Source organism: Mobula birostris, chromosome 25 (genome assembly GCF_030028105.1).
Source record: "Mobula birostris isolate sMobBir1 chromosome 25, sMobBir1.hap1, whole genome shotgun sequence".
Lineage (NCBI taxonomy): Eukaryota > Metazoa > Chordata > Chondrichthyes > Myliobatiformes > Myliobatidae > Mobula > Mobula birostris.
In genome coordinates this window covers 21,345,289-21,371,075 of record NC_092394.1, presented here as the reverse complement: position 1 = coordinate 21,371,075, position 25,787 = coordinate 21,345,289, and the positions used below count along the sequence as shown (strand labels likewise).

The 25,787-nt window shown below is 41.3% G+C and overlaps 1 protein-coding gene across 6 annotated transcripts in view; it reads left to right on the top strand.

Annotated features, from left to right (window-relative positions):
- The window catches only part of LOC140187720 (coronin-6-like), a 256,030-nt gene that overhangs the window by 57,809 nt on the left and 172,434 nt on the right, over nucleotides 1-25,787 (top strand). For all 6 annotated transcript variants that reach the window (XM_072243309.1, XM_072243310.1, XM_072243316.1 and 3 more), the window contains one exon: nucleotides 4,148-4,347. In XM_072243309.1, the coding sequence (XP_072099410.1) occupies nucleotides 4,150-4,347 (198 nt within the window). In that variant the 5' untranslated portion in view covers nucleotides 4,148-4,149. The remainder of the gene's footprint in view (nucleotides 1-4,147; nucleotides 4,348-25,787) is intronic.

Here is a 25,787-nt window from a genome sequence, read left to right as displayed (position 1 = left end):
TGTACGGAATAGGTCATCACTTGGCTCCTCTTATGCCATGGGGATAGAAGGTCTGAGAGTTTGGTCAATCTTGGTTCCTTTGTTCCTTAAGTCATTTCCCCTGACCTGTCTCTATATTCCTTGATATCAATCATAAAAGTGAGGCTATGCAGCACCCAAGCCAAGAACACCAGCCTCAAACACAGTTATTTCCTCCCAAGCTATCAGACAGTTCAACACCTCCACCCACAAGCCCATCGCACCATGCTCCCCCCCCACCACCAAACTTTATCATTTCCTGTCAGAATCACCCTATTTACAGATGGTCCTGCACTTTACTGTTACTGCAAAAAAAAAAAAAAAAAAATTTCATGACATATGTGAGTGATTGTAAACCTGATTCTGATATGGGTCTCTATTGTGGACTGACAGTGGGAAGGGGACAGGGTGAGGGGAAACATGGTTGGGAAAAGGGGAAGGGAGAGGGGAGGGAGCAGGAAGCACCAGAGAGACATTCCGTAATGATCAGTGAACCAATTGTTTGGAATTAAATGTCCTTGCCTGGTGTATTAGGGCTGGGTGTGTCTGCCCCCATACCACCTCCCACCCTGGCACTCCTCTTCACCTATCCCACACCTTCCCTGCAATGCTTCACCTTCACCGTTCCCAACATTCTGTGCTCCTGTCAGATTTACAGACTCACTTTCCACTACTCTTTGACAAACAGAGTACTGTGCAAAAGTCTTAGGCACCCGGGCTATATACATGCACCTAAGACTTTTGCACAGTACAGTACTTATTCTAAACACAAGAAAATCTGCAGGTGCTGGAGATCCAAAGCAATGCTCACAAAATTCTTAGAGGAACTTAGTGGGCCAGGTAGCTTCTATGGACAAGAGTAAGCAATTGACGTTTTAGGCTGAGACTCTTTATCATTGATGCTGCCTGGCCTGCTGAGTTCCTCCGGCATTCTGTGGGTGCTCCACTGTATTTAATTGTGTTCTTTATGCTTATTGTGTTTTGGATTGGATCTGGAGTAACAATCATTCTGTTCTCACTTAACACTTATGCACTGATAAATGACAATAAACAATCTTGAATCTTGTATAACAATTATATTTTTGTTCAATAAGTTCCAGTCATCTGCTAATTTATTGAGGATACTTCACATTGGTAGCTTGATGCTCCAGTTGATCTAGTGTCACTCAGTATCTTATTACAAGTTTGGTCCAGTCAAAAGAGGTGAAGTGGGAGGGTATGGGCAATTTATACAAGAGTATTATAAAGTTTCAGAATAACATCAGACTTGGAATTTATTGTTTTTGCTACTTTGTTGAACTTCTGTAAGCTTTGGTTATTGCCACAGTATTTGGTAATAATGTGAGTGCAAATTCAATTCCTACCTTTTAATTGAGAATGTTTGTTGTTTATGTTACTCCTGTGCACAGATTTATTTACACCCGTATTAAAATAAATCAGCGGTTACTCTCCTCACTTATGAGATTTTCCTCTTCTGATTCCACAGCTCCTCTTGCTTTGATATTGGCTGCTAATTTGAGTAATTTTCACTGAGTTTCTGAAACCTAATTATGTTAGTGTTAGCATCAATATAGGGACCAGTAGTGGTCCCTACATTGATGCTGGAAACTCCCACTCAGAGGCTCAAATTTGTGTTTATTGTCATATGCGCAAGTTTATGTATGGAGGTGCAAAGAAAAACTTACTTGCAGCAGCATCAAAGGCAGGTAGCTTCACATAAGCAGTATTCACAAAAATATAAATTAAACATATAATTTTTACAGGAAAGAACACAATTATAATAAAGAAAGCAAAGTCCATTTTAATGCAAAGCTGTCATAGTGTTGCTAAACTGTAGTAATCAGGATATCCACTGCCACCAAACACATAGTTTCCTTACCCTCCACTGCTTATTTTTACCTCCTGCCCAAGATCCACAAACCTGATTGTCTCAGCCTGCTCCTGCCCCACTGAATTGGTGTCCACATACCTTGATTCCATTCCATCTCCCTTGTTTCAGTTCCTACCCACCTACCTACGTGACACTTCACATGCTCTCTATCTCCTCAACAACTTTAAATTCTCTGCTCCTGACTGCCTCATTTTCACCATGGATGTCCAGTTCCCATATACTTCTATCTGTTATCAAGAAGGCCTTAAAGTTCTCTGCTTCCTTCTCAAAAAAGGACCTAACCAGTTCCCCTCCATTAGCACCCTCCTCTGTGACCCTCAAGAATTTCTCCTTTGACTCCTCCCACTTTCTCCAAACTCAAGGGGTAGCTATGGGCGCCAGTTATACTATGTCGAACAGTCCATGTTCCAATCCTTCCCTGGTAATGTTCCACAGTTCTTCCTGCACTACATTAATCATTGCTTTGGTACTGCTTCACGCACCCATGCTAAGCTTGTCAATTTCGTCAACTTTGTCTTTAACTTCCACCCCGCCCTTAAATTCACTTGGTTAATTTCTAACACCTCTCTTCATTTTCGCAATCCCTCTGTCTCCATCTCTGGAGACAAACTGCCTACCAACATCTTTTATAGACCTATTAATTCCCATGTCTGTCTTGACTATACCTCTTTCCACCCTGTTTCTTGTAAAACTGTTCTTCCTTTTTCTCAGTTCCTTCATCTCCACTGCATTTATTTACAGGATGAGGTTTTCCTTTCCAGGACATTAGAGATGCCCTCCTTCTTCAAAGAAAGGGGTTTCCCCCTCCTCCACCATTGACACTGCCCTCACCTCCATTTCCCAGACATCTGTACTCACCCAATCTTTCCACCATCTTAACAGGGATAGAGCTCCCCTTGTGCTTACCTACCACCCCATGAGCCTCCACATCCAACACATCATTCTCTGTCACTTCCGCCATCTTCAATGGGATCCTACCGCTAAACACCTCTTTAACTCCCTCACACCTCACACTCTCCACTTTCCGCAAGGATTTCTCCCTCCATGATTCCTTTGTCCATTTGTCCCTCCCCATAAATCTGCACATAGATCTGCGCCTGCTACGCTGACATGCTACACCTGCCGATTCACCTCCTCCCTTATCTCCATTCAAGACATCAAACAGTCCTTCCAGGTGAGGTTACACTTCACCTGTTAATCTGTTAGAGTTGTCTACTGTATCCGATGCTTCTGATAGTGAGACCCGACATAAATTGGGGGACCGCTTTGTTGAATACCTCTGCTCCATCCACCAAAAGTAGCATTATTCCCAGCAGTCAACCATTTGAATTCCTATCCCCTTTCCTGTTCCGACATGTTGGCCCATGGCTGCCTCTTTTGTCACAATGCGACCACTCTTAGGGTGGATGAGCAACACCTCATATTCTGTCTAGGTAGCCTTCAACCTGATGGCAGGAACATCGATTTCTCCTTCCGGTAATTTATTCTCCTCTTCTTCTATTCCGCACTCCAGCTTCTTACCTTTCTGCTCACCTGCCTATCACCTTCCCCTGGTGCCCCTCCTCCTTTCCTTTCTCCTATGGTCCAGTCTTCTTTCCTATCATATTCCTTCTTCTCCAGTCCTTTACCTTTCTCACCCACCTGGCTTCATCTATTAGCTAGCTAGTCCTCCTTCCCCTCCCCTACGTTTTCATTTTGGAGTCTTTCCCCTTCCCATCCAGTCCTGAAGATTTTCTGTGTATTGCTCTGGATTTCCAGCATATCTGCAGAATCTCTTGTGTTTATGATTAGGATTCTCTCAGTTGGTTCAAAAACCAAATCAAACACTTAATCAAACCCTATGACAGTCAAAGTAATAGTTGTTTTTGAACTCCAGTGAATTTCTAATTGGTGTCAAGATCTGCCTTGGAATCTCGGAGCTTTGATGTTAACAGAAGACTCTTGTGTGAGACATTGTACAGGGCCCTTTGAAATCCCGGACACAGCAAGGCTTATTGCAATCTTTCTCATGTCCATTGAAAGCCATATTGATGAACCTCCAAAGGCAGGCAAAATTGGTGCTCATGTTGAAGTATAAAAAAAGAAGAATCTCACAATGGGTTGTAATAGAGGGTGTTTGAGGAACTACCAGCTGTCTTCACTCAGCAGCATAACTTAAAACATAACATATATAGATGAAGTTTTCTAAAATAAAAATCGATGGTTTAATATTAACTTTTCCATTGTTTTTAATTGTAGCCATGAGCCGGAGAGTTGTACGTCAGAGCAAATTTCGCCATGTCTTTGGGCAGGCAATGAAAGCCGACCAGTGTTATGAAGATATACGAGTGTCCAAAGTGACTTGGGATAGCTCCTTCTGTGCAGTTAATCCCAAGTTTGTGGCCATCATTGTGGAATCTGGTGGAGGAGGTGCCTTCCTTGTCCTCCAATTGGCCAAGGTAAGTCTGGTCCAATGGTTTGATCCAATTCTCTGTCTAGTAATTGCTTAGGGGAAAGATGTATGAAATGGCATCTCACTGAAGCTTAATGGATACAGGATGGAATGGACACGGAGAGATGTTTCCATTAGTAGGAGAGTGTAGGATCTGTGTGCAGTCTCATGATAAAAGGATATCCTTTAAAACTGAGATCAGAAGGAATTTCTTTGGCTGGATGGTGGTGAATCTCTGGAATTCATTGCAACAGAGGGTGGTGGAGGCCAATTCATAGTGTGTAGTTAAGACAGCGATTGATAGGTTCTTGATTGGTAATGAGATTAAGGGTTACTTGGAGAAGGCAGGAGAATAGAGCTTTGACCAGCAACCAGTCCGGACCTTGGAAGTTTGAGAGGAGAGGATTTCACTGCCCAAGTAGAAAAAAGCAGAATCGGGTTGAGACAGCATAATAGACCTTTGACCAGTGACCAATCGGCGTCTGAGATTGATTAGCAAGAGCAAACTAAAGGAAGGCAGGAGCAAGTGCAGCAGCTGTCATCTGAGTGGACAGAGTCAAAATGGTGATCTTGAGGCTTTAGCTCTTTGAGGCTTCAGTGAAGAGAGGCTTCAGTCAGAGAAAGGAAAGAAAAGTTCAAGGTTAAGTTTTTTTTTCTCTTTCCCTTCTTTATATCTGCTCAGGTAGGACAGTAGAGATATCAGGCAAGATAGCTGAGTGCTCCTCTTCCAGGATGTGGGAAGGCAGGGAGACCGCCAGTGTACCTGATGACTACAACTGCGAGGACTGCATCCAGTTGCAGCTTCTAACAATCCACGTTGAGGAGTCAGAGCTGGAACTGGATGAACTCTGGATCATTCAGGAGGATCAAGGGGTGATAGATGGGACATAGAGAGAGGCAGTTACACTCAAGATGCACGACACAGGAAACTGGGTGACAGTCAGGAAGGGGAAAGGGGTGAAGGAGCCAGTGCAGAGTACCCCTGTGGCCATCCCCCTCAACAACAGGTATATCACTTTGGATACTGTTGGAGGGGGGTGTTGACCTAACAGAAGAAAGTTACGGTGGATGGATCTCTGGCACTGAGTCTAGCTCTGTGACTCAGAAGAGAAAGGAGAAGAGGCACATTGTGGGGATAGGGGATTCATTAGTTAGGGGAATGGACAGGAGGTTCTATGGGTGGAAATGAGATTCCTGGATGGTTTGTTGCCTCCTGGGTGCCAGGGCACAGGACGTCTTGGGTCGAATCCTCAGCATTCTTAAGTTGAAGGATGAACAGCCAGAGGTCTCGGTTCACGTAGGTACCAATGACATGGGTAGGATGAGTGGCAAGCTTCTGCAGAGGGAGTTCAGGGAGTTAGGTGTTAAATTAAAGGGCAGGAGATCCAGGCTTGTGATCTCAGGATTGCTACCCATGCCACGTGCTAGTGAAGCCAGAACTAGGAAAATTATACAGTTTAATATGTGGCTAAGGAGTTGGTGTAGGAGGGAGGGTGTAAGATTTTTTGGATCATTGGTCTCTTTCCAGGGAAGGTGGGACCTGTACAGAAGGGACTGGAGGGGAACTAATATCCTAGCGGAAAGGTTTGTTAATACTGTACTGTGCAGTTTAAACTGGAGTTGCAGGCGGTTAGGAATCAGAGTTCCAGAACAGTTAGTGGAGAGGTTGTGGAGGCAGATGTTGGTAAGACCTCAGACGAAGTTACAAATTAAAAGGTTGAGCATGGTGTGACTAGTGTCCTGAGCTGCGTATGCTTTAATGCAAGAAGTATCGTAGGAAGGCGGATGATAGTGCTGAGGATGAGGTAGCTGGTTTGCTAACAGAGACAATGGGTAGTGAGGAGAAGCTGTTGATATGGGTAAAATTGCAGTCAACAGGATGAGTTGCAACTTAAAAGGTGGACAAATATGAAAAGGATGAAGATGGGACTGAAAGTGTTATATTTGAATGTGCACAGTATATGGAATAAGGTAGATGAATTTGTGGCACAGTTACAAATTGCATGTGTGATGTTGTAGACATCACCAAATCATAGCTGAAAGAAGATTATAGCTGGGAGCTTAATGTCCAAGGATACACATTCTATCAAAAGGAGAGGCAGGATGGATCTGAATTTGTGACAAACATGATTATATGATATATATGTACAGTGTCTGAAATACATCTTATGGAAATATTTGTTTGATGATGAAATTCAATAAAAAATAAATTACAAAAAAAAAGAAAAAGGTGACATCAGGTCAGAAGGTGTTGAATCATTGTGGGTAGCACAAAGAAATTACAGGGGTAAAAAGACCCTGATGGGAGTTGTATACAGACCCCTAAAAAGTAGTAAAGATGTGATCTATAAATTACACCAGGAGATAGAAAATACATGCCAAAAGGGCAATGTTACAATAGTCATGGGGTATTTCAATATGCAGGTAGATTGGGAAAATCATGTTGGTGCTGGGTTACAGGAAGGGCGAATTTCTAGAGTGTCTACAAGATGGCTTTTTAGAGCAGTTCATGGTTGAGCCCACTAGAAGATCAACTATTCTGGATTGGGTGTTGTGCAACGAACTAGAATTGATTAGAGAGCTTAAGGTAAAACACTCCTTAAGGGAAAATGATCATTATATGATTGAATTCAACCTGAAATTTGAGAAGGAGAAGCTAAAGTCAGATGTATCAGTATTACAGTGGGATAAAGAGGAATTACAGAGGCATGAGAGTGGAGTCAGACAGGAATTGATTGGAAAAGAACACCGGCAGGAACGATGGCAGAGCAGCAATGGTTGGAATTTCTGAAAGCAATTCGGAAGGCACAGGATATATTCATTCCAAAGGGGAAAAGTATTCTAAAGGCAAGATGACACAGCTGTGGCTTACAAGAGAAGTCAAAGCCAACTTAAAAGGCAAAGAGAGGGCATATAATACAGCAAAGATAAATTGGAAGGTAGAGGATTGGAAAGCTTTAAAAAACCAACAGAAGGCAACTAACAAAGTCACAAAGAAGGAAAAGATTGTATACAAAGGTAAGCGAGCCAATAATATTAAAAAGGCTACCAAAGGTTTCTTCAGCTGTAAAAGAGAGGCGTGACTAGATATCAGACTGTTGGAAAGTGATATTTGAGGGGTAATAATGGGGGACAAGGAAATGGCATTTGAACTGAATAAGTATTTTGCATCAGCCTTCTCTGTGGAAGGCCAGTTAGTCTGACCTCAGTGGTTGGGAAGATGTTGGAGTTGATTATTAAGGATGAGGTCACAGGGTACTTGGAGGCACATGGTAAAATAGGCTGTAGTCGGCATAGTTTCCTCAAGGGAAAATATTGCCTGACAAATCTGTTGGAATTCTTTGAAGAAATAACAAGCAGTATATACAAAGGAGAATCAGTTGATGTTATATACTTAGATTTTCAGACAGCCTTTGACAAGGTGCCATACATGAGGCTGCTTAACAAGCCACGAGCCCATGGTATTACAGGAAAGATTCCAGCATGGATAAAACATTGGTTGATTGGCAGGAGGCAAAGAGTGGGAATAAAGGGACCCTCTTCTTTCTTGACTGCCGGTGACTAGTGGTGTTCCACAGGGGCCTGTGACGGGACCGATTCTTTTTATGTTATATGTCAGTGAGTTGGATGATGAAATTGATGGCTTTGTTGCAAAGCTTGCAGATGATATGAAGATAGATGGAGGGGCAGGTAGTTTTGAGGAAGTAGAGAGGCTACAGAAGGACTCAGATAGATTAGGAGAATGGGCAAAGAAGTGGCAAATGGAATACAGTGTCAGGAAGTGTATGGTCAAGCACTTTGGCGGAAGAAATGAAAGGGTTGACTATTTTCTAAGTGGAGAGAAAATACAAAAAACTGAGGCACAAAGGGTCTTGGGAGTCCTTGTGCAGAATTTCCTAAAGGTTAATTTGTAGGTTGAGCCTGTGGTGAGCAAGGCAAGTGTGATGTTAGCATTTCAAAAGGACTAGAATATAAAAGCAAGGATGTAATGTTGAGACTTTACAAAGCACTGGAGTATTGTGAACAGTTTTGGGTTGCTTATCTTAGAAAGGATGTGCTGAAACTGGAGAGGGTTCAAAGGAGGTTTGCGAAAATGTTTCTAGGATTGAGTGGCTTGTCATATGAAGAGTGATGGCTCTTGAACTGTATTCACTAGAATTCAAAAGAATGAAAGGTGACCTAATTGAAACCTATCAAATGGTGAAAGGCTTTGATAGAGTAGATGTGGGGAGGATGTTTCCTACAATGGGAGAGTCTAAGGCCAGAGGACACAGGCTCAGAATAGAGGGGTGTCCTTTTTGAATGGAGGTGAGGAGGAATTTCTTTAGCCAGAGAGTGGTGAATCTGTGGAATTCATTGCCACAGGCAGCTGTGCAGGCCAAGTCTTTAAGTATATTTGAGGCAGAGGTTGGAAGATTCTTGATTGGTCAGGGAATGAAGGGATACGGGGAGAAGGCAGGAGATTGGGGCTGAGAGGAAAATTGGATTGGCCATGATGAAATGGCAGAGTGGACTCAATGGGCTAACTAGCCTAATCCTGCTCCTATATATTATGGTCTTATATAAATATAATCAGTTATGGTTTAATGGTGGAGACGATTTGATGAGCCAAATGGCCTAAGTCAAACCTATATCTTATTTTAAAATGCTTAGTTGAACCTTAAATGCCTGAAGGTCTAAATAATTTTTTTTTGGAATTCTGTCTGACATCCCTTTGCACAATGTTTCTTCTCTTCAAAGGCCAATGACTTCTGACCAGATGATATTATTAAGAAAAATTATTTGTTCTTGTGTATGAACTGTTCCATAGCATATTACTGCTGCTAAGGCAAAGAATCCAGAGGCTGAATCCAAAGGATTGGTAAAAAATCACGTACTGTCATTTTCAGAATTCCCATTTCTGGTGGAGATCTTCCACCCTCAATCCCTCATGCCGGCCTAATATGGGAGCATGTGGTGAATTTGAAAATGTACTGACAGTGTGGAAAGTTTATCAAATTACTCCTTTGTGATCATTCATGTATGAATAAATGGAACAGCAATGGTGTAATATAAAGAATTTGCGACCTTTCAGGATTTTAACAGAGAATTTATTACATTTGGAAGTTGAGCAAAAACAGTTGGATTTGTTTTAGGCATTGGGTCATTTTCAGAAAAAATGAAGTTTGAATTTAATCAAAGAAATTCATCAATCCTTGGGTATGAATTCAGTGGAAATAACCACACCTTTTGCCAGGCTTGAAGAGTATTGGACAGGCAAAAGCTGGAATATCTGGTCACTTGCTGCTTCTTGACGAGTTTGTAAAATGTAACATTGTGGTAAGGTAGCATCTGTGGTTAAGTTATTGAACAAGTATCCTGAGAAAGCCCATTGTTTCATGGACACTGGTTCAAATCTCATGACGGGCAACTGGCAGATTTATGTTCAAATGATGAAGTCTGGAATAAAAATAATTTCCGTGAAACCTGCGGATTCCTGTGGGGGAAAAACATCTCAATAATGTACCTCAGTGAAGGAAATCTATCATCCTTATCCTGTCTGAGCTGAATGAAAATGAAGACCCTTCAGTGTGGCTGCGTATTTAATTTCTTAGGTTAGGGACAGTTCGAAACAGAGAACAAATGGACATTTATCATGCCCAGCACTGAAATCCTGAAAATGAATATATTTTTAAAAAATAGACTGAACGTTATTGTTAATGTGTCCAAAAGAAAGAAATTGGAGCAACAGGATGATAATATAGGCCCTTGGAATGTAATGAAGGCATGCTGAGAGTTCATCTTCAGCGAATTACTGAGTAGATGATAGGGTTTGTCGCTGGTGTGTGGTCAAACCAGTGCTGCTAATCTGCAGCCTAGTTGATGCTAATGGGATTTTATATAACCAAATTGAACATGAATATCTGTGAAGCTCTGGTTCATTAGGATCATCAGACACTCTACTTTAACCAACATTTTGCTATGTAACCTTTTGCCCTTTGCTCCGGAGGCGACATTAGCCCAAAGCTGCTTTACTGCAGAGACTGCTTCAGCTCTGAGAACAATCAGCCTGGAGAGATTATATTATCTGGTGCAAGTGCATTGAGAAGCAAAAACCTTTTGTTTTTTATTAACCTGATCTTTAATTTTTGAAGCAGGGATTAGTTAAACAAAAATAAGGGTTATAAACAGTGGGTGAGATGTCATGGTCCTGACTGAACAACGAAAGGCATCCATATTTCACCACTCCAGCTCCCTGGGGTATGGTTAGCTGCCGCTGTTTCTTTAAGACTCAGACTGCCAATTATTGCTTGTCATGTTCCTTTGTGGAAAGTCTGTGGTTAAAGGCCTCGGGCTGAGCACTCTGTGCTCAATCATAGGAGTTCAATTTCTAATACTATTGTTCCTGATTCCACCTTTGGATTTCACTTGAGTCATCCTGTTTATTCTGAGTCAGAGTTAATTCTCGATCTTACTCTGCACTTGTATTCACTGCCATCCATTCCTCCCTCATTACATGAGAAGTGTTAGGGGATAACAGTAGAAGCAATGGCTGTTTAATAAACCTTATGATTTTGTTTCCATATACAACTGGTGCAGATCCCTACATATAATTTAGGGAGCTTGTGATGTGTCAGCAATGATTGCAGTTTGTAGAAATTTATTTGCAATTCAGAGTCGTGGTATTTTATTGAAGGAAAAAAAAGTAGTCTGTATCCCAGTCCCATCCTTCCATTCATCAGCCAGCAGTCATTGGTTTGGTTCTGCTTCTCATTCATTGGCACCTGGGCTACGTTTGTGACATTGGGCATGAGAGCCACTTCAGTGGTGGTTTTAGGAATCTGACAAGGCTTCCAATAGATGCATTGTTATCTATCCCATTAATAGTTTCTGTTGTTTTTGCCACTTGTGGTTTCATCCGTACTACGGAAGTGAAAGATTTAGTGCAAGTCACTGAGGACTGCACCTCAATGTGGTGAGACATGGTGAAATTTGGAGTTCAGGTCATACTGGACAGAAGCAGGTTCTTTCACCCACTGGGTCTTTGCCAGCCAACAAGCAATTTTATACTAATCCTATTGTATTTCCCTCAACTCCCCCCAGATATTAGCACTGAACTATGTTTGTCTGGTTGTCTGTCTCACCTGATGATGGTGTAAACCTGTGTGGGTGAGTTTTAAAGTGGGAAAAGCCATTGCACTGGGCCAACTCCACTCTCTTGACCTCAGAAGTTTGAGTCCAGTGGTATGAGTAGTTGTCACAACCGGTTGCAGTGGATGACCGTGACTGCTTCTGTGCTTTGTGATTACCTTCACTCTCCAGAAAGCATTCCAGATCCGCGTTTCTGGCCGTTGGATCTGACTGTTGATCTCATCGCCCAGTCTGCTGAAACTGACTTTGCATGCCAAGACAGGACCCTATCTCTGCAGGGTATGACGCCTGCCAGCTACCCTCACTTGGTTTTGCCCTTCTGTTGAAGCAGTGTGCCAAGGTGTGGCTGCTGTCACATGCAATCTATTACTTAGAGCCACAGGTGAGAGCTGAGTGTCCAGTGGGAACCAATGGTGAGTGAGCTACCCCAGAATGAACAAGCCCCTTCACCAGAGGTGCTACCTTTCCCTGGACACTCCATATACCCTGCCACTGATCTATACACTACAGGCAAATAACAGTGGTGTGTGAAGTCATGAAGTGCAGGCCGGAAAATGTCATCATAACATGGATAAAGTATCATTATGGATGATGCTGGACTTTCCAAAGCCTGCCAGAGTACCAGGCACCAGTCTGCTCTTTGTTCAACTGTGTGGACTCATGCCTCTGTGATATGGAGGAACAGTAGATAGGCTGCTTAGAATGGAGTGAAAGAAGATTTGAAGCTCTAGTTATACTGTTTCCTATAAATTAATTAGATTTAACTATTACAATTACATCCCAATATACCTGATTGATATCATGTATATAACTCAGCTGTGAAGAACAATTTCTTTGAACTACAGGTTCATACAAAATGCTTGAAAGAGCATTATCTTTGGGCAGTGAAACTTGTCTTGGGAAATCATGAGAGATAATTGCCATGTCTACTGTCTGACAAGCTAAAAAAACTAATTTATATTTGTGAAGCATTAAGTTATCCCGAATCAAGAGTAAATCCGTTGGCTATAAAGTATTTACGTTTTGTTTCAAAAACAAATCACAGCAGTTCTCCTCAGTCAGTCATTTTCAGAATTGGCGGGGGCATGTTTTGCTTCCAGCAGAGAAATCCATGACACATTTACAGAAGCCCAGCTGTTAATGTGATCATCCAAAATGACATAACACAAAATTTAAACAAAAATCGCCGCTCTTTGAAAGATTTCCCAAAGATCTGGGACAAAATCAGCAGGAGATCCAAAGTGGAAAGTATCAACATATCCTGTTGGAGCAGGTGTTACATACAACAGACTGTCTTTAACAGTGGCATATCCAAATATATTAGCCAAGGGGAATAAATGGAGCTATGTTTTCAAACACTGAACTGTATTGAGTAGATCAATCCCTCCGACAAAGTAGTCTTGTGAAAGTTAAAATATTGCTACAACAGGTTGACCTGGGCTTTCATATAAAGTACATTGGTCGCACAGCAGTGTAGCAAGCAGGGCATTGTCTCAATGCTCCAGTGAAACTAGGCTTGATGCGAACTTCTGGTGCTGTCTGTGTGAAGTTGCTACGTTTTCCCTGTGACCCTGAGGGTTCACCCTCAGGAGCTCCAGTTTCCTCTCGCATCCTAATGGCATGTGAGTTCCTAGCTTAATTGATACTCGATATTCCCCTACTGTGTAGGAATCTAAGTGTTAATTTGCTACTGCATATTCCACTACTATGTCAGAGAGTGTTTGTTCTTTCTTGCTGCTGTCTGATCAGTTTAATTTGGGGTTGGGATTTGATGTTCTTTAGATTATGAGGACACTCAGTCTTCGCTTCTTGTCATTTAGAAATGCAGTTCGCTGATCTGGGGAGGGGTGTTTTGATGCACTTGTTGCCATTGCGATTAAAATTTGGGGCGACTTATAAGGATTTTTTTGAGCGTGGGTGGGGTTTGATGTTTCTCTGTGAACAATTTCCATGGCTTTCTTTGTTTCGTGGCTATCTGGAGAAGATGAATCTCGGAGTTGTATATCGCATATATGTCTGTCTGTCTAGGTACCATATCCGATGCGGACGTTGGTGACCATGGTTTTCCATATAGATCTATCCTTCGTTTTTTGGATGACTTCCATTTCCTCGATGTGTAGCCACCTGGCTATGCTTTTGATGTACATAAGCTGAGGTCTTCCTCTAGGTTTGCTCCCCTCAATCTTTCCAGAGAGTATGAGTTTTTCTAGTTCATCTTTCCGCATGATGTGTCCTAGGGATCTGAGTTGTCTTTCTCTTATTGTTGGTAAGAGTGATCTAACTGCTTGGGCTCTTCTGAGAACTTCTTCATTTGATGTGTGTGTGGTCCATGATATTTTTAACATTCTCCTGTAGAACCATAATTCAGCTGCTTCTAGCCTCTTTTCCATTGCTGGGGAAATAGTCCAGCATTCACTTCCATAAGTCAGGATAGAATAAATATAGCACTGCAGTATTCTGTTTTTAGTGTACGTGCTCATCTTTCTGTCTGTTAATATGGTCTTCATTTTTTGGAAAGCTTCTTTCGCCATTGCTATTCTGTATTTGATACATATACTTTGATAATAATTGAACCTTTGGTGGAATCTAAGGGTTAATTGGCTACAGAATGTTCCCCTACTGTGTAGGAGAGTGATGGAATCTAAGGGTTAATTGATAGGAATGTGTGAAGGATCTGTGTAAAAATGAGTGCTGAATTTTGGTGCAGACTCGGTGGATCTATTTCTGTTCCATATCTCTCCATCACAATTTGTATAAATCCTTTTGAGATAATATTTATTTTTATTTAGAGAGACAGCACAGAATAGACCCTTTCGGTCTAATGAGCCATGCCACCCAGCAACCTACCCATTTAACCCTAGACTAATCGCAGGGTAATTTACAATGACCGACTGACCGGTATACCTTTGGACTGTGGGAAGAAACCGGAGCACTGGGGGGAAAGGTACAAACTCCTTACAGATGGCGCTGGAATAGAGCACTGAATCCCAATGCCCCAAGCTTTAATAACTTCGTGCTAACAGCTATGCTCCTGCAGCATCCCTTTGATACTGGATGGAATGTAATACTGAATGACATCTTGAGAAGAAACAAAATGGTGGGTCTAACAGTAATTTGGATTTAACCTCTCTGCAAATGATCAAGATACAATTAAATGAATACTGTCAGCAGATTCAAAAGTATACAGTATAGATATTTAATAATAACTGAGGGGTATGTGAAGTATAAAATCTGGAATTTTTTTTACCACCACTTGGTATACATCCCTGACAGTTTAAAAGAAAGATTAACCAGAGATTAATGATGCCCTTAAAAAAAAGACAAAGTTGTTTTTTTAAATATAAATAAAACCATAAGACTTGGGAGCAGAATTAGGTCATGTGGCCTATTGAATCTGCTCCGCCATTCACTCATGGTTAATCCTCTTTTTTTGCCCCTCCTCAGCCTCACTCCTCCCGTAACATTTGATACTATATCCAATCAAGAACCTATCAAACTCTGCCTGAAATACACCCAATGACCTGGGCTCCACAGCTGCCTGTGGTAATAAATTCCACAAGTTTACCATCCTCTGGCTAAAGAAATTTCTCCGCACCTCTGTTTTAAATAGATGCCCCTCTATAAAAGTTGAATGTTTTCAGGATAAAGTTGCTATCAAAAATACTCACCCCAATTGTGAAAATTTTTTGATTGGCCAACTGGACTGGTTTGTTCGTTTTTTCAAGGAGATAGTATAACTGGAGGATTTCAAATTTCAACATGGTTCCTAGGTTACAATGGATCATTGACAGGATTTGGAGCTGATGGGGTTGGCAGATGGAGATCAACCAGGAAAAGTTTGAAGTGATTCACTTTGGAAGGTCCAGTTTGAAGGCAGTATACAGGGTTATTGGCAAGATCCTTAAAATGTGGAGGAACAAAAGGATTTTGGGATCCAGGTCCCTAGATCCCTCAAAAGACACTGCACAAGTTGATAGGATGGTTAAGATGGTATATGGTATGTTGGCTTTCATTAGTTGAGAGACTGAGTTCAGCACCTGCAAAGTAATATTGCAGCTCTACGAAACTCTGGTTAGACCCCACCAAGAGTATTGTGCTTAGTTCCAGTCACCTCATTATAAGAAGGATGTGGAAGCTTTTGAGAGGAGGCTTGATAAAAGTGTATAAGATGATTATAGGCATAGGGAGGGGGGACAGTCAGCACCTTTTACCCCAGAGTGGAAATGGCTTATACAAAAGGGCATACTTTAAAGGTGATTGGAGGAGGCATTGGGGAGAATGTCAGAAGTAGGCAGATACGTAAGGGACATTTAAGAGATTCTTAGATGGGCACATAGATGAAAGAAAATGGAGGGCTATTTGGGAGGGACGGGTTAGATTGATATGGAATTAGGTTAAAAAGTCTGCACAATATTATTAGCTGGAGGGCCAGCACTGTGCTGTATTGCTCTATGTTCGTTGGATGGTTTTTTTGTCAGGTTAATTCTTGAGGAGAGACAAATAAGTTGGGAAGTAATTCCATGTTCCATGTCTGATGGATACAAACAGTATCTTTTCATCCCATGCATTGAGTGCTCCTGTAGACTTTGAGGCTATAAATGGGGTGAAGGTAAAGAATTGGCTATCCTTGCTGATGCATTGTGGGTATTCATGGTCTCCTGAATCTTTATTGAGCCTTACAGAATTTGCGGAGGATTTCCTACTGAGTTCCCTTAAGATGGCCTTTGGTTGCTTTCTCCGCTATTTGGTGTATCTGTGATGCTAGTAGTGCTACTAAAGATGAGAAAGGCAGCTGAACTCTTTTCCTGAGGAGGGGATGAGATTGATTGACCAAAATGACCTGTTGTTCACTTACTCTACATTGCCTCCTGCTGGCTCCAACTCGGGCGGCCCCAACAGGCAGTGTCAGTTGCTTGCTCGCTTATCCGAACAGAAATTGAACACTTTATTCATATTTGCTATGCATGGTTCAGCAGTGGGTAGGAAATAAATCCTAGACTGAAGAATTTAGTGGCAGAATAACCCCAATACTTATACTTCATGGCCTGCATTACTTTCCATCTTGGAATGCAGCAAAAATGCCAATGTCTATTGAAAAATTAAAATTTAAACTGTTTAAACCTTTTAGCATTCCTTCATATACACTCTTGAATTAAATTTTAATTTTCTTGTGAGCCTTAAATGTATTTTATGTAATTTCTCCCATGTCTGAGACAGTCTGGACTTTTGTCTCTACTTTAATTAGAGATTCCTTTGGCATATCACTCACTTGATACGTCATCCCTTCTTAATTTTCTCCCTCCTAATCTTTCACATTCCCCGCTCACAAGCCACTACAAACATGATATGCTTCATTCCAATAGCCTTCTATATTATCTATTTATGAAGCAAGGTTGATTTCCAAATAATTATATGATTTTTCAAAGGTGTACTGTTCTCCAAGGCTACTTTGATTCCAAACCCGTGTCCCCTATCACTTCATGCTCCGATCTGAGAGTACCCCTGCCAAGCTGAGGGCTGTTCTCATATGGAAACATGTAGGTGCAACTCCCCCTCCCCTTCTCTCTTTCCCTGTTCCCCATTCTGGTTTCCCTCATACCCCTTATCTTCATCTCACCTGCCCATCACTTCCCCCGGTCCCACTCATTCCAGTTCTCCCATGGTCCACTCTCCTCTCCTATCAGATTCCTTCTTTAACCCTTTACCTCTTTCCCTATCATTTCTACTTTAATCAACTTCTCACTTCAACCGCCACCCCCCCAACTCATCCACCTTCCCCCTCACCTGTCTCCTACCAACTTGAACTCCACCCATCTTCTTATTCTGGCTTCTTCCCCCTTCCTTACCAGTCCTGATGAAGGGTCTTGGCCTGAAACTCCGACTGTTTATTCCGGCTCCATAGATGCTGCCTGACCTGCTGAGTTCCTTCAGCATTTTGTGTGTGTTGCTCTGGATTTCCAAGAACTGCAGAGTCTTGTGTTTACCATTGTTCCTTCATTAATACAGGGTCAAAATCTGAGCACTTTCAACAAAACAACAGCACAAGTACTTTATCTCAAAAGCATGGGATGTTTTGCTTGTTTGAGTTGAATATGAAATTCCCCAGGGCTGTTACGAACGGCCATCAAGTGGTGGAATGATTGACCCTGGAGAAAAATTCTAAACCAGATTCAACTCTGCCTAACAATTTTTGAAAGGAATAATTAATAGGTCACTTCATGAATTAAAGTGCCACTGGGAAAGTCAAGGCACATGGTGCTTTAATTTTCATAACACTTAACAATTGCTTTTTTTTTCCCCCAGTGAATGACATTCCTGGTATAATCCAGGAAATGACTTGCCCTCTTCAGTGGTGGGCCTAAGTAAATTAGTAGGTCTTTGCATCTCTGAACCTCAGTTCTAGTTTGTTGTTGGAGTTGGAATCTGGGTGGGAGCAGAAAAGAAGGGTTCAAAAGGAGAAAAAAATATCGAAGTTGCTTCAGGAAAATAACTGCATAAGGGCTGACTTGTGATTTTGTGTCTTGTGATTCCCAAGCAGTAAATTCAGTGACAGCTGTCTCAAGTAAAAGCCCTTTTAAGTTGTTTTTTTTGGCCAAACATTAATAAATAATCAGGAAAGACACAAAAGCAGTGCCAGCTCCTCCAAGTAGCTTCCGCCCCCCCCTTTAGTGACAGCTTTTTCTACCCTTCACTTACAAATAAACTATGAGGCTTAAAATTCTAGGAGTTTCCTGCAACTGACCTCGTCATTCAGGTTATAACATTGCAGCACTCAAACGTTACACGATTGTTCGGTTTGATTTTATCCGTGAATGTATCCTGGGGAAGTCTTGTACTTTACTGCTGCAAGTATCAAACGGGCACTGTAGCAGAAACAGGAGAAAATTTGCAGATGCTGGAAATCCAAAGATGCACACACAAAATGCTGGAGGAACTCAGCAGGCCAGGTAGCATCTATGAAAATTAGATTAGATTAGATTATGAGAACACTCAGTCCTCTTTTATTATCATTTAGAAATGTATACATGCATTAAGAAATGATACAAATGAGTAAACAGTCAAAGTTTCGGGCTGAGACCCTTCATCAGGTCTCCTAGTGATGAGTTCAGCCTTAAACATTGACCGTTTATTCCGGCTCCATAGATGCTAACCGGCTTGCTGAGTTCCTCCAGCATGTTGTGTGCATATTTCCCTGGGTACTGTGACAGATAGGTAAATGGAGACTGCAATGTTAAGATTACTGCAAACAATTATGTAAAGTACAAAATTTGAGAGTGTCAGTCTTGCATCAGTTTATTGTCTCAGCGAGGATTGCTGTTGTGTTGCCATGAGAAAGAAATGATCAGGTGAAATCATAGAAACATAGAAAATTTACAGCTCAATACAGGCCCTTCGGCTCACAATGCTGTGCCAAACATGTACTTATTTTAGAAATTAGCTAGGGTTACCCATAGCCCTCTGTTTTTCTAAGCTCCATGTACCTATCCAGGAGTCTCTTACAAGACCCTATTGTATCCGTCTCCACCACCATCACCAGTAGCCCATTCCACACACTCACCACTCTCTGTGTAAAAAAACTTACCCCTGACATCTCCTCTGTACCTACTTCCGAGCACCTTAAAACTGTGCCCTCTCGTGCTAGCCATTTCAACCCTGGGGAAAAGCCTCCGACTATCCACACGATCAATGCCTCTCATCATCTTATACACCTCTATCAGGTCACCTCTCATCCTCTATCGCTCTTTTATCTTGATGCCAAATTTAGAGTATGATTTGTTTTTGATGCAATCTAATGCTTTTTACAGAGACAAACAGAATATGTGCTCTGAAAATAGCAGCTCAGTATAAATGAAGGTTTCTATGAAAAGAGATTAGGAAGAGAGTTTGTTGCATCAATCCTTATGCTGTTGGTCATTGCACTGGACTGAATGTTTCTGAAGAATACAATTCTGCAAGACTAATTTAAACAGACAGAAATTGTATTACTGACAGTGAATTCAAAAGTTTCTGCATCTTTAAGATCAGTGGTACATTGCCAATCTCATTGTATTTGGAAACTTAATACATTTTAAACTTAATAGATGTCAGAAATTACTCTCTTGAAACAGTGGTGACCTCAATTATTGATCTGCCTGCCATTAGAGTGTAACTCATCAGGAGATCCTTGCTAAGAGCAATGTATTCCCAAGCCATTCAGACTGAAATTCTAGTTCTTGCATTGAAGGCTGATCCCAGTTGTTGGAGATCTAAGGTTAGCATTCATTCTGTTGATAAAGAAAAGGCTAAAGATTCTACAATTGTGTTCGGCCAGAAGTACAAATGACATGATCCATTTCAGTTTCCTCTTGAGATTCCAGCAATCACAAAAGACGCTCTTCAACCAATTTTATTTTCCCCTTGCATGTTAATGAAATGGCTGAGAGTACTGAAAATAGTGAAATCTCGGGGAACAAACAACGTCTGAATTAAGTACTGAAGATGTTCACTCCAGAACTAGGTACACCTCTGCCAGTTGGACAATTTGAACATTGCTGACTATCTAATTAATAGAGAAAATTGCTTAGGTGTGTCTGACTACCATCCAACCAGTCTACTCCCAGGCAAGGTAATGGAAGCTGTTGTTGACAGTAATAGTAAACCAATATTGTTGGTTATCAGCAATAACCAACTTGCTAATACAAAAAAAACAGAAAATGCTGGAAAAACTCAGCAAGTCAAGCAGCACCTGTGGAAAGATAAATACTGTATATGTTTCCGGGACTATTCATAGACCGAAAATGATGACCATTTTACCTTCAAAGATGCTGCCTGATTTGTTGAGCTTTTCTAGCATTTTCTGTTTTTGTGTCAGATTTCCAGCATAAGACCATAAGACCATAGATAGGAGCAGAATTAGGCCATTCAGCCCATGAAATCTGCTCCACCATTTCATCATGGCTAATTTGTTATCCCTCCCAACCCCATTATCCTGCCTTCTCCATGTAACCTTTGACACCCTTACTAATCAAGAACTGTCAAGCTCTGCTTTAAATATACCCAGTGACTTGGCCTCCACAGCTGTCTGTGGCAATGAATTCCACAGATTCACCACCCTCTGGCTAAAGAAATTCCTCCTCAACTCTGTTGTAAGCGTAAATCCCTGAAGAAGATGGCAGAGTTTGTCATTGAAACGTCAGTTATAATCAATACCTGTACCAGGCTGGAAGCCCAAGAAGAGTTTATTTGTACATCACTTTATTTTGAGGCTATGCTGTCTGGTCCTAAATTCCCCTACTGCAGGAGACACACTCTCCATATCTACTCTTTCTAGGCCTTTCAATATTCAATGGGTTTCAATGAGGTCCCCCTCATTTGCAGTTTTTTTCAATCCGAATTTGAGGGAAGTGTTGAGAGTCATTGCCCTCAATATCAAAATAGCATTTAGCTAACGGTGGCATTATGGTAATACAATGTCAACAGGTGTCAAAGGGAAATTCCAGCAAAGGATGATGTTGTATCTTAGACAAAGGAAAATTAAAATGGATGTAGGATGTCAATCATTCCAGCCTTAAGAGCATCCTAGGGGGTGTTCAAGAGCCTAACATGTTTAACTACGTCATCAGTAACCTTCCTTGCGTCATGAGATCAGAATGAGAATGTTTGCTGATGACTGCACAATGTTCAACTCCATTCCCAGTTCCTCAGGTGAAGACATACTCTCTGTCTAAACAACAGTCGTGTCCCCTTCCTAGTTCCTAGTACATTAACACCTTGGCCCATAATGTCATCTGTTTACTCCCTTCCATAGATGTTGCTGAGTTCCACCTTTGTGTGTGTGCACGCGTTGCTCAAAATTTCCAGCATCTACAGGACCTCTTTTGGTTATATTCATGCACAGACAGACATCTGGTAACAAAAAATCCAGATAATGACTCTCCAACAAAAGGGAATCTAACTGAGCCTTGACATTCAAATGGAACACCTATCATCAACATTCTCTCGTAACCAAACCTTCAGTCTACCAATCAGGTAAATACTATGGCTTAAAGAGCAGTTCCGAGACTGGTTATCCAACAGTGAAAGTCCTGCCTCCTGACAATTCAAGGTCTCCTACCATCTACAGTGGATAGATACTCTGGATTCATACAATGCCAACATGTCCTACGCTTAGCGCCATCCAGCTCAAAGCAGCCTGCTTGCCTAGGATCGGCCACCCTAAATTCATTCCCTCAACCGCCGGCACACATTTGGTGCAGAGTGTAACATGAACTGTAGTTACCTATTTATGCTATCTGGCAATACCTCCAAAGCCCGCAACATCTGTCACCAGTGATGAGGTCAACATAATGAATAGGAAATCCATCATCTGCAGGGCTTCTTCCAAGTCCTGTGCCATCTGTTTGCAAATATGTTTCTGGCTGCTCGTTGCTGGGTTTAAATTCTGGAACTCCCAAACACGTAGTAGTGTAGGAATACTGACAAGCATTTATTGTTGTTCTCTTATGTGCATTGAGAACTTGATGTTGAGCTACCATCCTAAATCAGCACAGATCTCACCAGAGAATCTGCGGTGACTCAGGAAGGTAGCTCAACACCCTGATTGCTCAACGCCTATGAGGAAAGAACAATAAATGGTAATCAGTGATGTCTAGATCCTGAACATTAGTAACAAAAATATCTCTGCAATGGAATTGGCTGTGTTTTCACTCCTCAATGCTCTTATTAGCCATCACTGAGAGTGCAGATTTGTGGATGTTGTGGACACCATAATAATGCCTCACAGGAAGCAATCTTGTCTTATTAATAGCCATTTGATTGTGTAGGAACTGACTGGCATTGATGAGATTCTTTGCAGAGGAGAACCATTCATTGCAAGTTTGGCATTCATTTATAAGGTACTTATTATACCAAATAAATTGGCCACTGAGTATATGTTCATGATCTTCTGCTGCTCTGGCCCATCCATTTCAAGCTTTGATGTGTTGTTCATTCAGAGGTGCTCTTCTGCATGCCACTGTTGTAACACATTATTTGAGTTACTGTCTCCATCCTGTCAGCTTGAACCAGTCTGTCCATTCTCCTCTGACCTCTCTCATTAACAAGGCATTTTCGCCCACAGAACTGCAACTTACTGGATTTTTTTTGCACAATTCTCCTTAAACTCTAGAGACTGTTGTGCGTGAAACTCCCAGGAGATCGGCAGTGTGAGCTCCTCACACCACCCCATCTGGCACCAACAACCATTCCATGATCACATTTCTCCACCATTGTGATGTTTGGTTTGAAAAACAACTGAACCTCTTGACCATGTCTGTATAGATGTCTGCATTGAGTTGCTGCGACATGATTAGCTGATTAGATATTTGCGTTAATGAGCAGGAGTACATGTGTACCCAAAAACTGCTACTGAGTGCACGTTGTGTTTTTTTTTCAGCAGTGTTGCTATTTTAATTGATGGCCACCTGGGTGTTAATGAAACAAGTGACCTTTAGTCAATGGTCCTGAGGTCACCATGGACAGAGTCTGCTAACTGACTTCAATTTATGTTTCCTGGTGTGACTTGAAAGTTTCTGTATGGTCCAGTCCAACCCTCTGCTTTTCATGTTTTGTCATTTAACCACTATGCCACCATTTCCAGGATGTCCTTGAGAGGGTAAAGATATTTGCAGAGTATTCAGAGGCAGGGTCCAGTATTTGTAATTACAAACAAATGGGATACCCACCACTTCTGTGCATCATTGTGGGAATTTACAGAATCATTTCCTGCAAATATTGATTCTATGATTGACCTTATTAGTTGTATATTCATTAATGGACAATTATATTTTATTTTTTCTTTGTGCTATAATAAGTAATAGTATGAATTTTGGGGAGTAATAGCACAAATAACATTTTAACTGATTGAGACTCTAAATCTTTGCATTTGGCTGGTGATTAATGCCCTGTTCTTACACATCGTCGGATGACAGATTTATCTCTCCTTTCTTGGCAATATTTCGTGGAGAGTTTTACTACAAATAGCTTTTGCCAAAATCTGGCAGCTTCTATCTGCAAATCTGATTCCTTGGAATTGGATATAAATATTCTGTTGCTATGGATATTGGCAAAGGATTGCTTCTACTTTTGGTACAGAGAATGTTAAACTCAGATGACTTGGGCCTTAACTTGTGCTAGGATTTGTTAATTTATTTATTAGCTTTTAGTGAATGATACCCAACTTAATTTAGGGATGCCAATGGAATCTAAAAGGTTTCTGATTCTCAGAGATAAATTGATGTCACAATCATGCTTTAAATTATAAATATTATCATGGATTTCTTTTCATGTGTGTTTTCCCTGTTATCTTAACATGTTTGTTTAAAATCAGTCACCACATTTACAATAGTGCCTTTAATGCAAATTCTGTGGTCAGGCCCTAGTGCAGCATCATTTGAATATGCATAATTTCCTTTAATTAAATTGTGACCAGTTATCAGGATGAATGTGATGCTAGAAAATGAGAAACCTATCTCTGGATTTTGTAAATCAGTTTCAGATGAGTATGGAAGCATTGGACTTGAATGTTGTGGTGGTTATGGTATTGGGCTACAGACTTGAGACTTTAATCCAACTAAAGCAATTTATGTTTGGTTAATTAAGTACCAGAATCAGGTTTAATATCACTAGCTTATATAATGAGATTAGTTGTTTTGTGGCAGCAGTACATTACAACACATAATAAAAAATGAAATTACAGTGTATGTATGTGTATGTGTGTGTGTGTGTATATATATATATATATATATATATATATATAGCTAGTAGCAGTAATAACAATAGTGGGTTATTAGATAACAACCCACCCATTCACTGGTGCCCTTCAGGGAAGAAATCTGCCATCCTTACTTAAACTGGCTTGTATATGGCTTTGGCTCAGCGCAGAGCTGGTCTTGCCAACATCAGTGAATGTGTTTCCATGAATGAGTACTGCTTTGTGGCAGAGGTCAAGGGTTTTGGCCGCTATTGTGAGGGTAGCCAAGACAAGTAACTGCTGTGCATCTTGTTCATGATGCATCCTGCAACCACTGCGCTGCGGGTGGCAACGAAGCGGGATGCTTTGTCCTGAATGGAGTCCAGCAGAGAGGAGTTTGCATTGCAAAAGGAGAGTATTCCATGAAATTCCTGACATGCCTTGTAGATGGGGGAATAATGGAATGGCTTTAGAGTGTTGGCAAATTACCCATTCCTTTGATCTACTCTTATAGTCAAGGAACTTCTATGTCCAGTCCGATTGAGTTTCATTGTTGCTAGGGGACTTGGGGTTAGTAATACCTTTAAATGTCATGGGTGAGTGCTTAGAGATGACTGTTGCCTGAAGTTTTTTTGTTATGAATGTTATTTGCTGCTTATCAGCTCACACCTGAGCGTTGTCGAGGTCTTGCTATAGCAGCTGAGACCGCTTCATTTGCTGAGGAGACGTGATTGGAATCGATCATTGTGCATTCATCAATTGTTCCACTTCCAACAATTGGAACTGTGTCACATTGTATGAGTTATAAACCAAAATACTGCAGTGTTTTTCCTTTGAAAGAACATAGAACAGTACAGCTTTTTAGAACTTCCAACCTTTTAGGAACACAGGAAACAAAATTTCCAAAATGGTTCCAGAGGTGAGGACTTGATGTGGAGGGTCTGAGTTCCCTCTCCTTGGATTAGAAAAGGTTGGCAGATCTGATGGAAGTATTAAAAATCGCAAGGGATAAGCAAGAGAAGTTAGAAATGTTTCCCAGTGCTGGAGGGACAGGAACCTTCCAGAGAATGGAAGGTAACTGGCAAAAGCTTTATTGCGCTGTGTATGGTTAGAGTCTGGAGTATACTGCCAAGGGAACAGTGAAGGCAGATTCAATTGCTGTGTTCAAAAAGGAGCTGGGTGAGTATCTGAAAGGAAATTAGAATATAGAAGGTGAGGGTAAAGGACTGGGATTAGTTAAATTGCTCTGACATAACAGCTGGCAGATACTGGCTATTTGGGATGATTTGAGTACATTTGCCTCACATGTAATAAATGCATTGAACCAACAAACAGTTTTGAGCATTATTGAGCAAGAAAAGTGCAACATAAAGGCAGAATGATAGAATTCTCTTTGAAGGAATGCAGCCTGACTGTAATTATTGAGAGTCCTCTATCACAGAGGTCCCCAACCTTCTCTGCACTGCGGACCGGTTTATTATCGACAATATTCTTGCGGACCGGCTGACTGGGGTGTGGGGGGGGGGGGGGGTTGTGGTAGGGTTGCCAAAGGAGAAGAGTAGCAGTCAAATACATTGTGTTTACCCCGAGAAATAATCATAGTCATA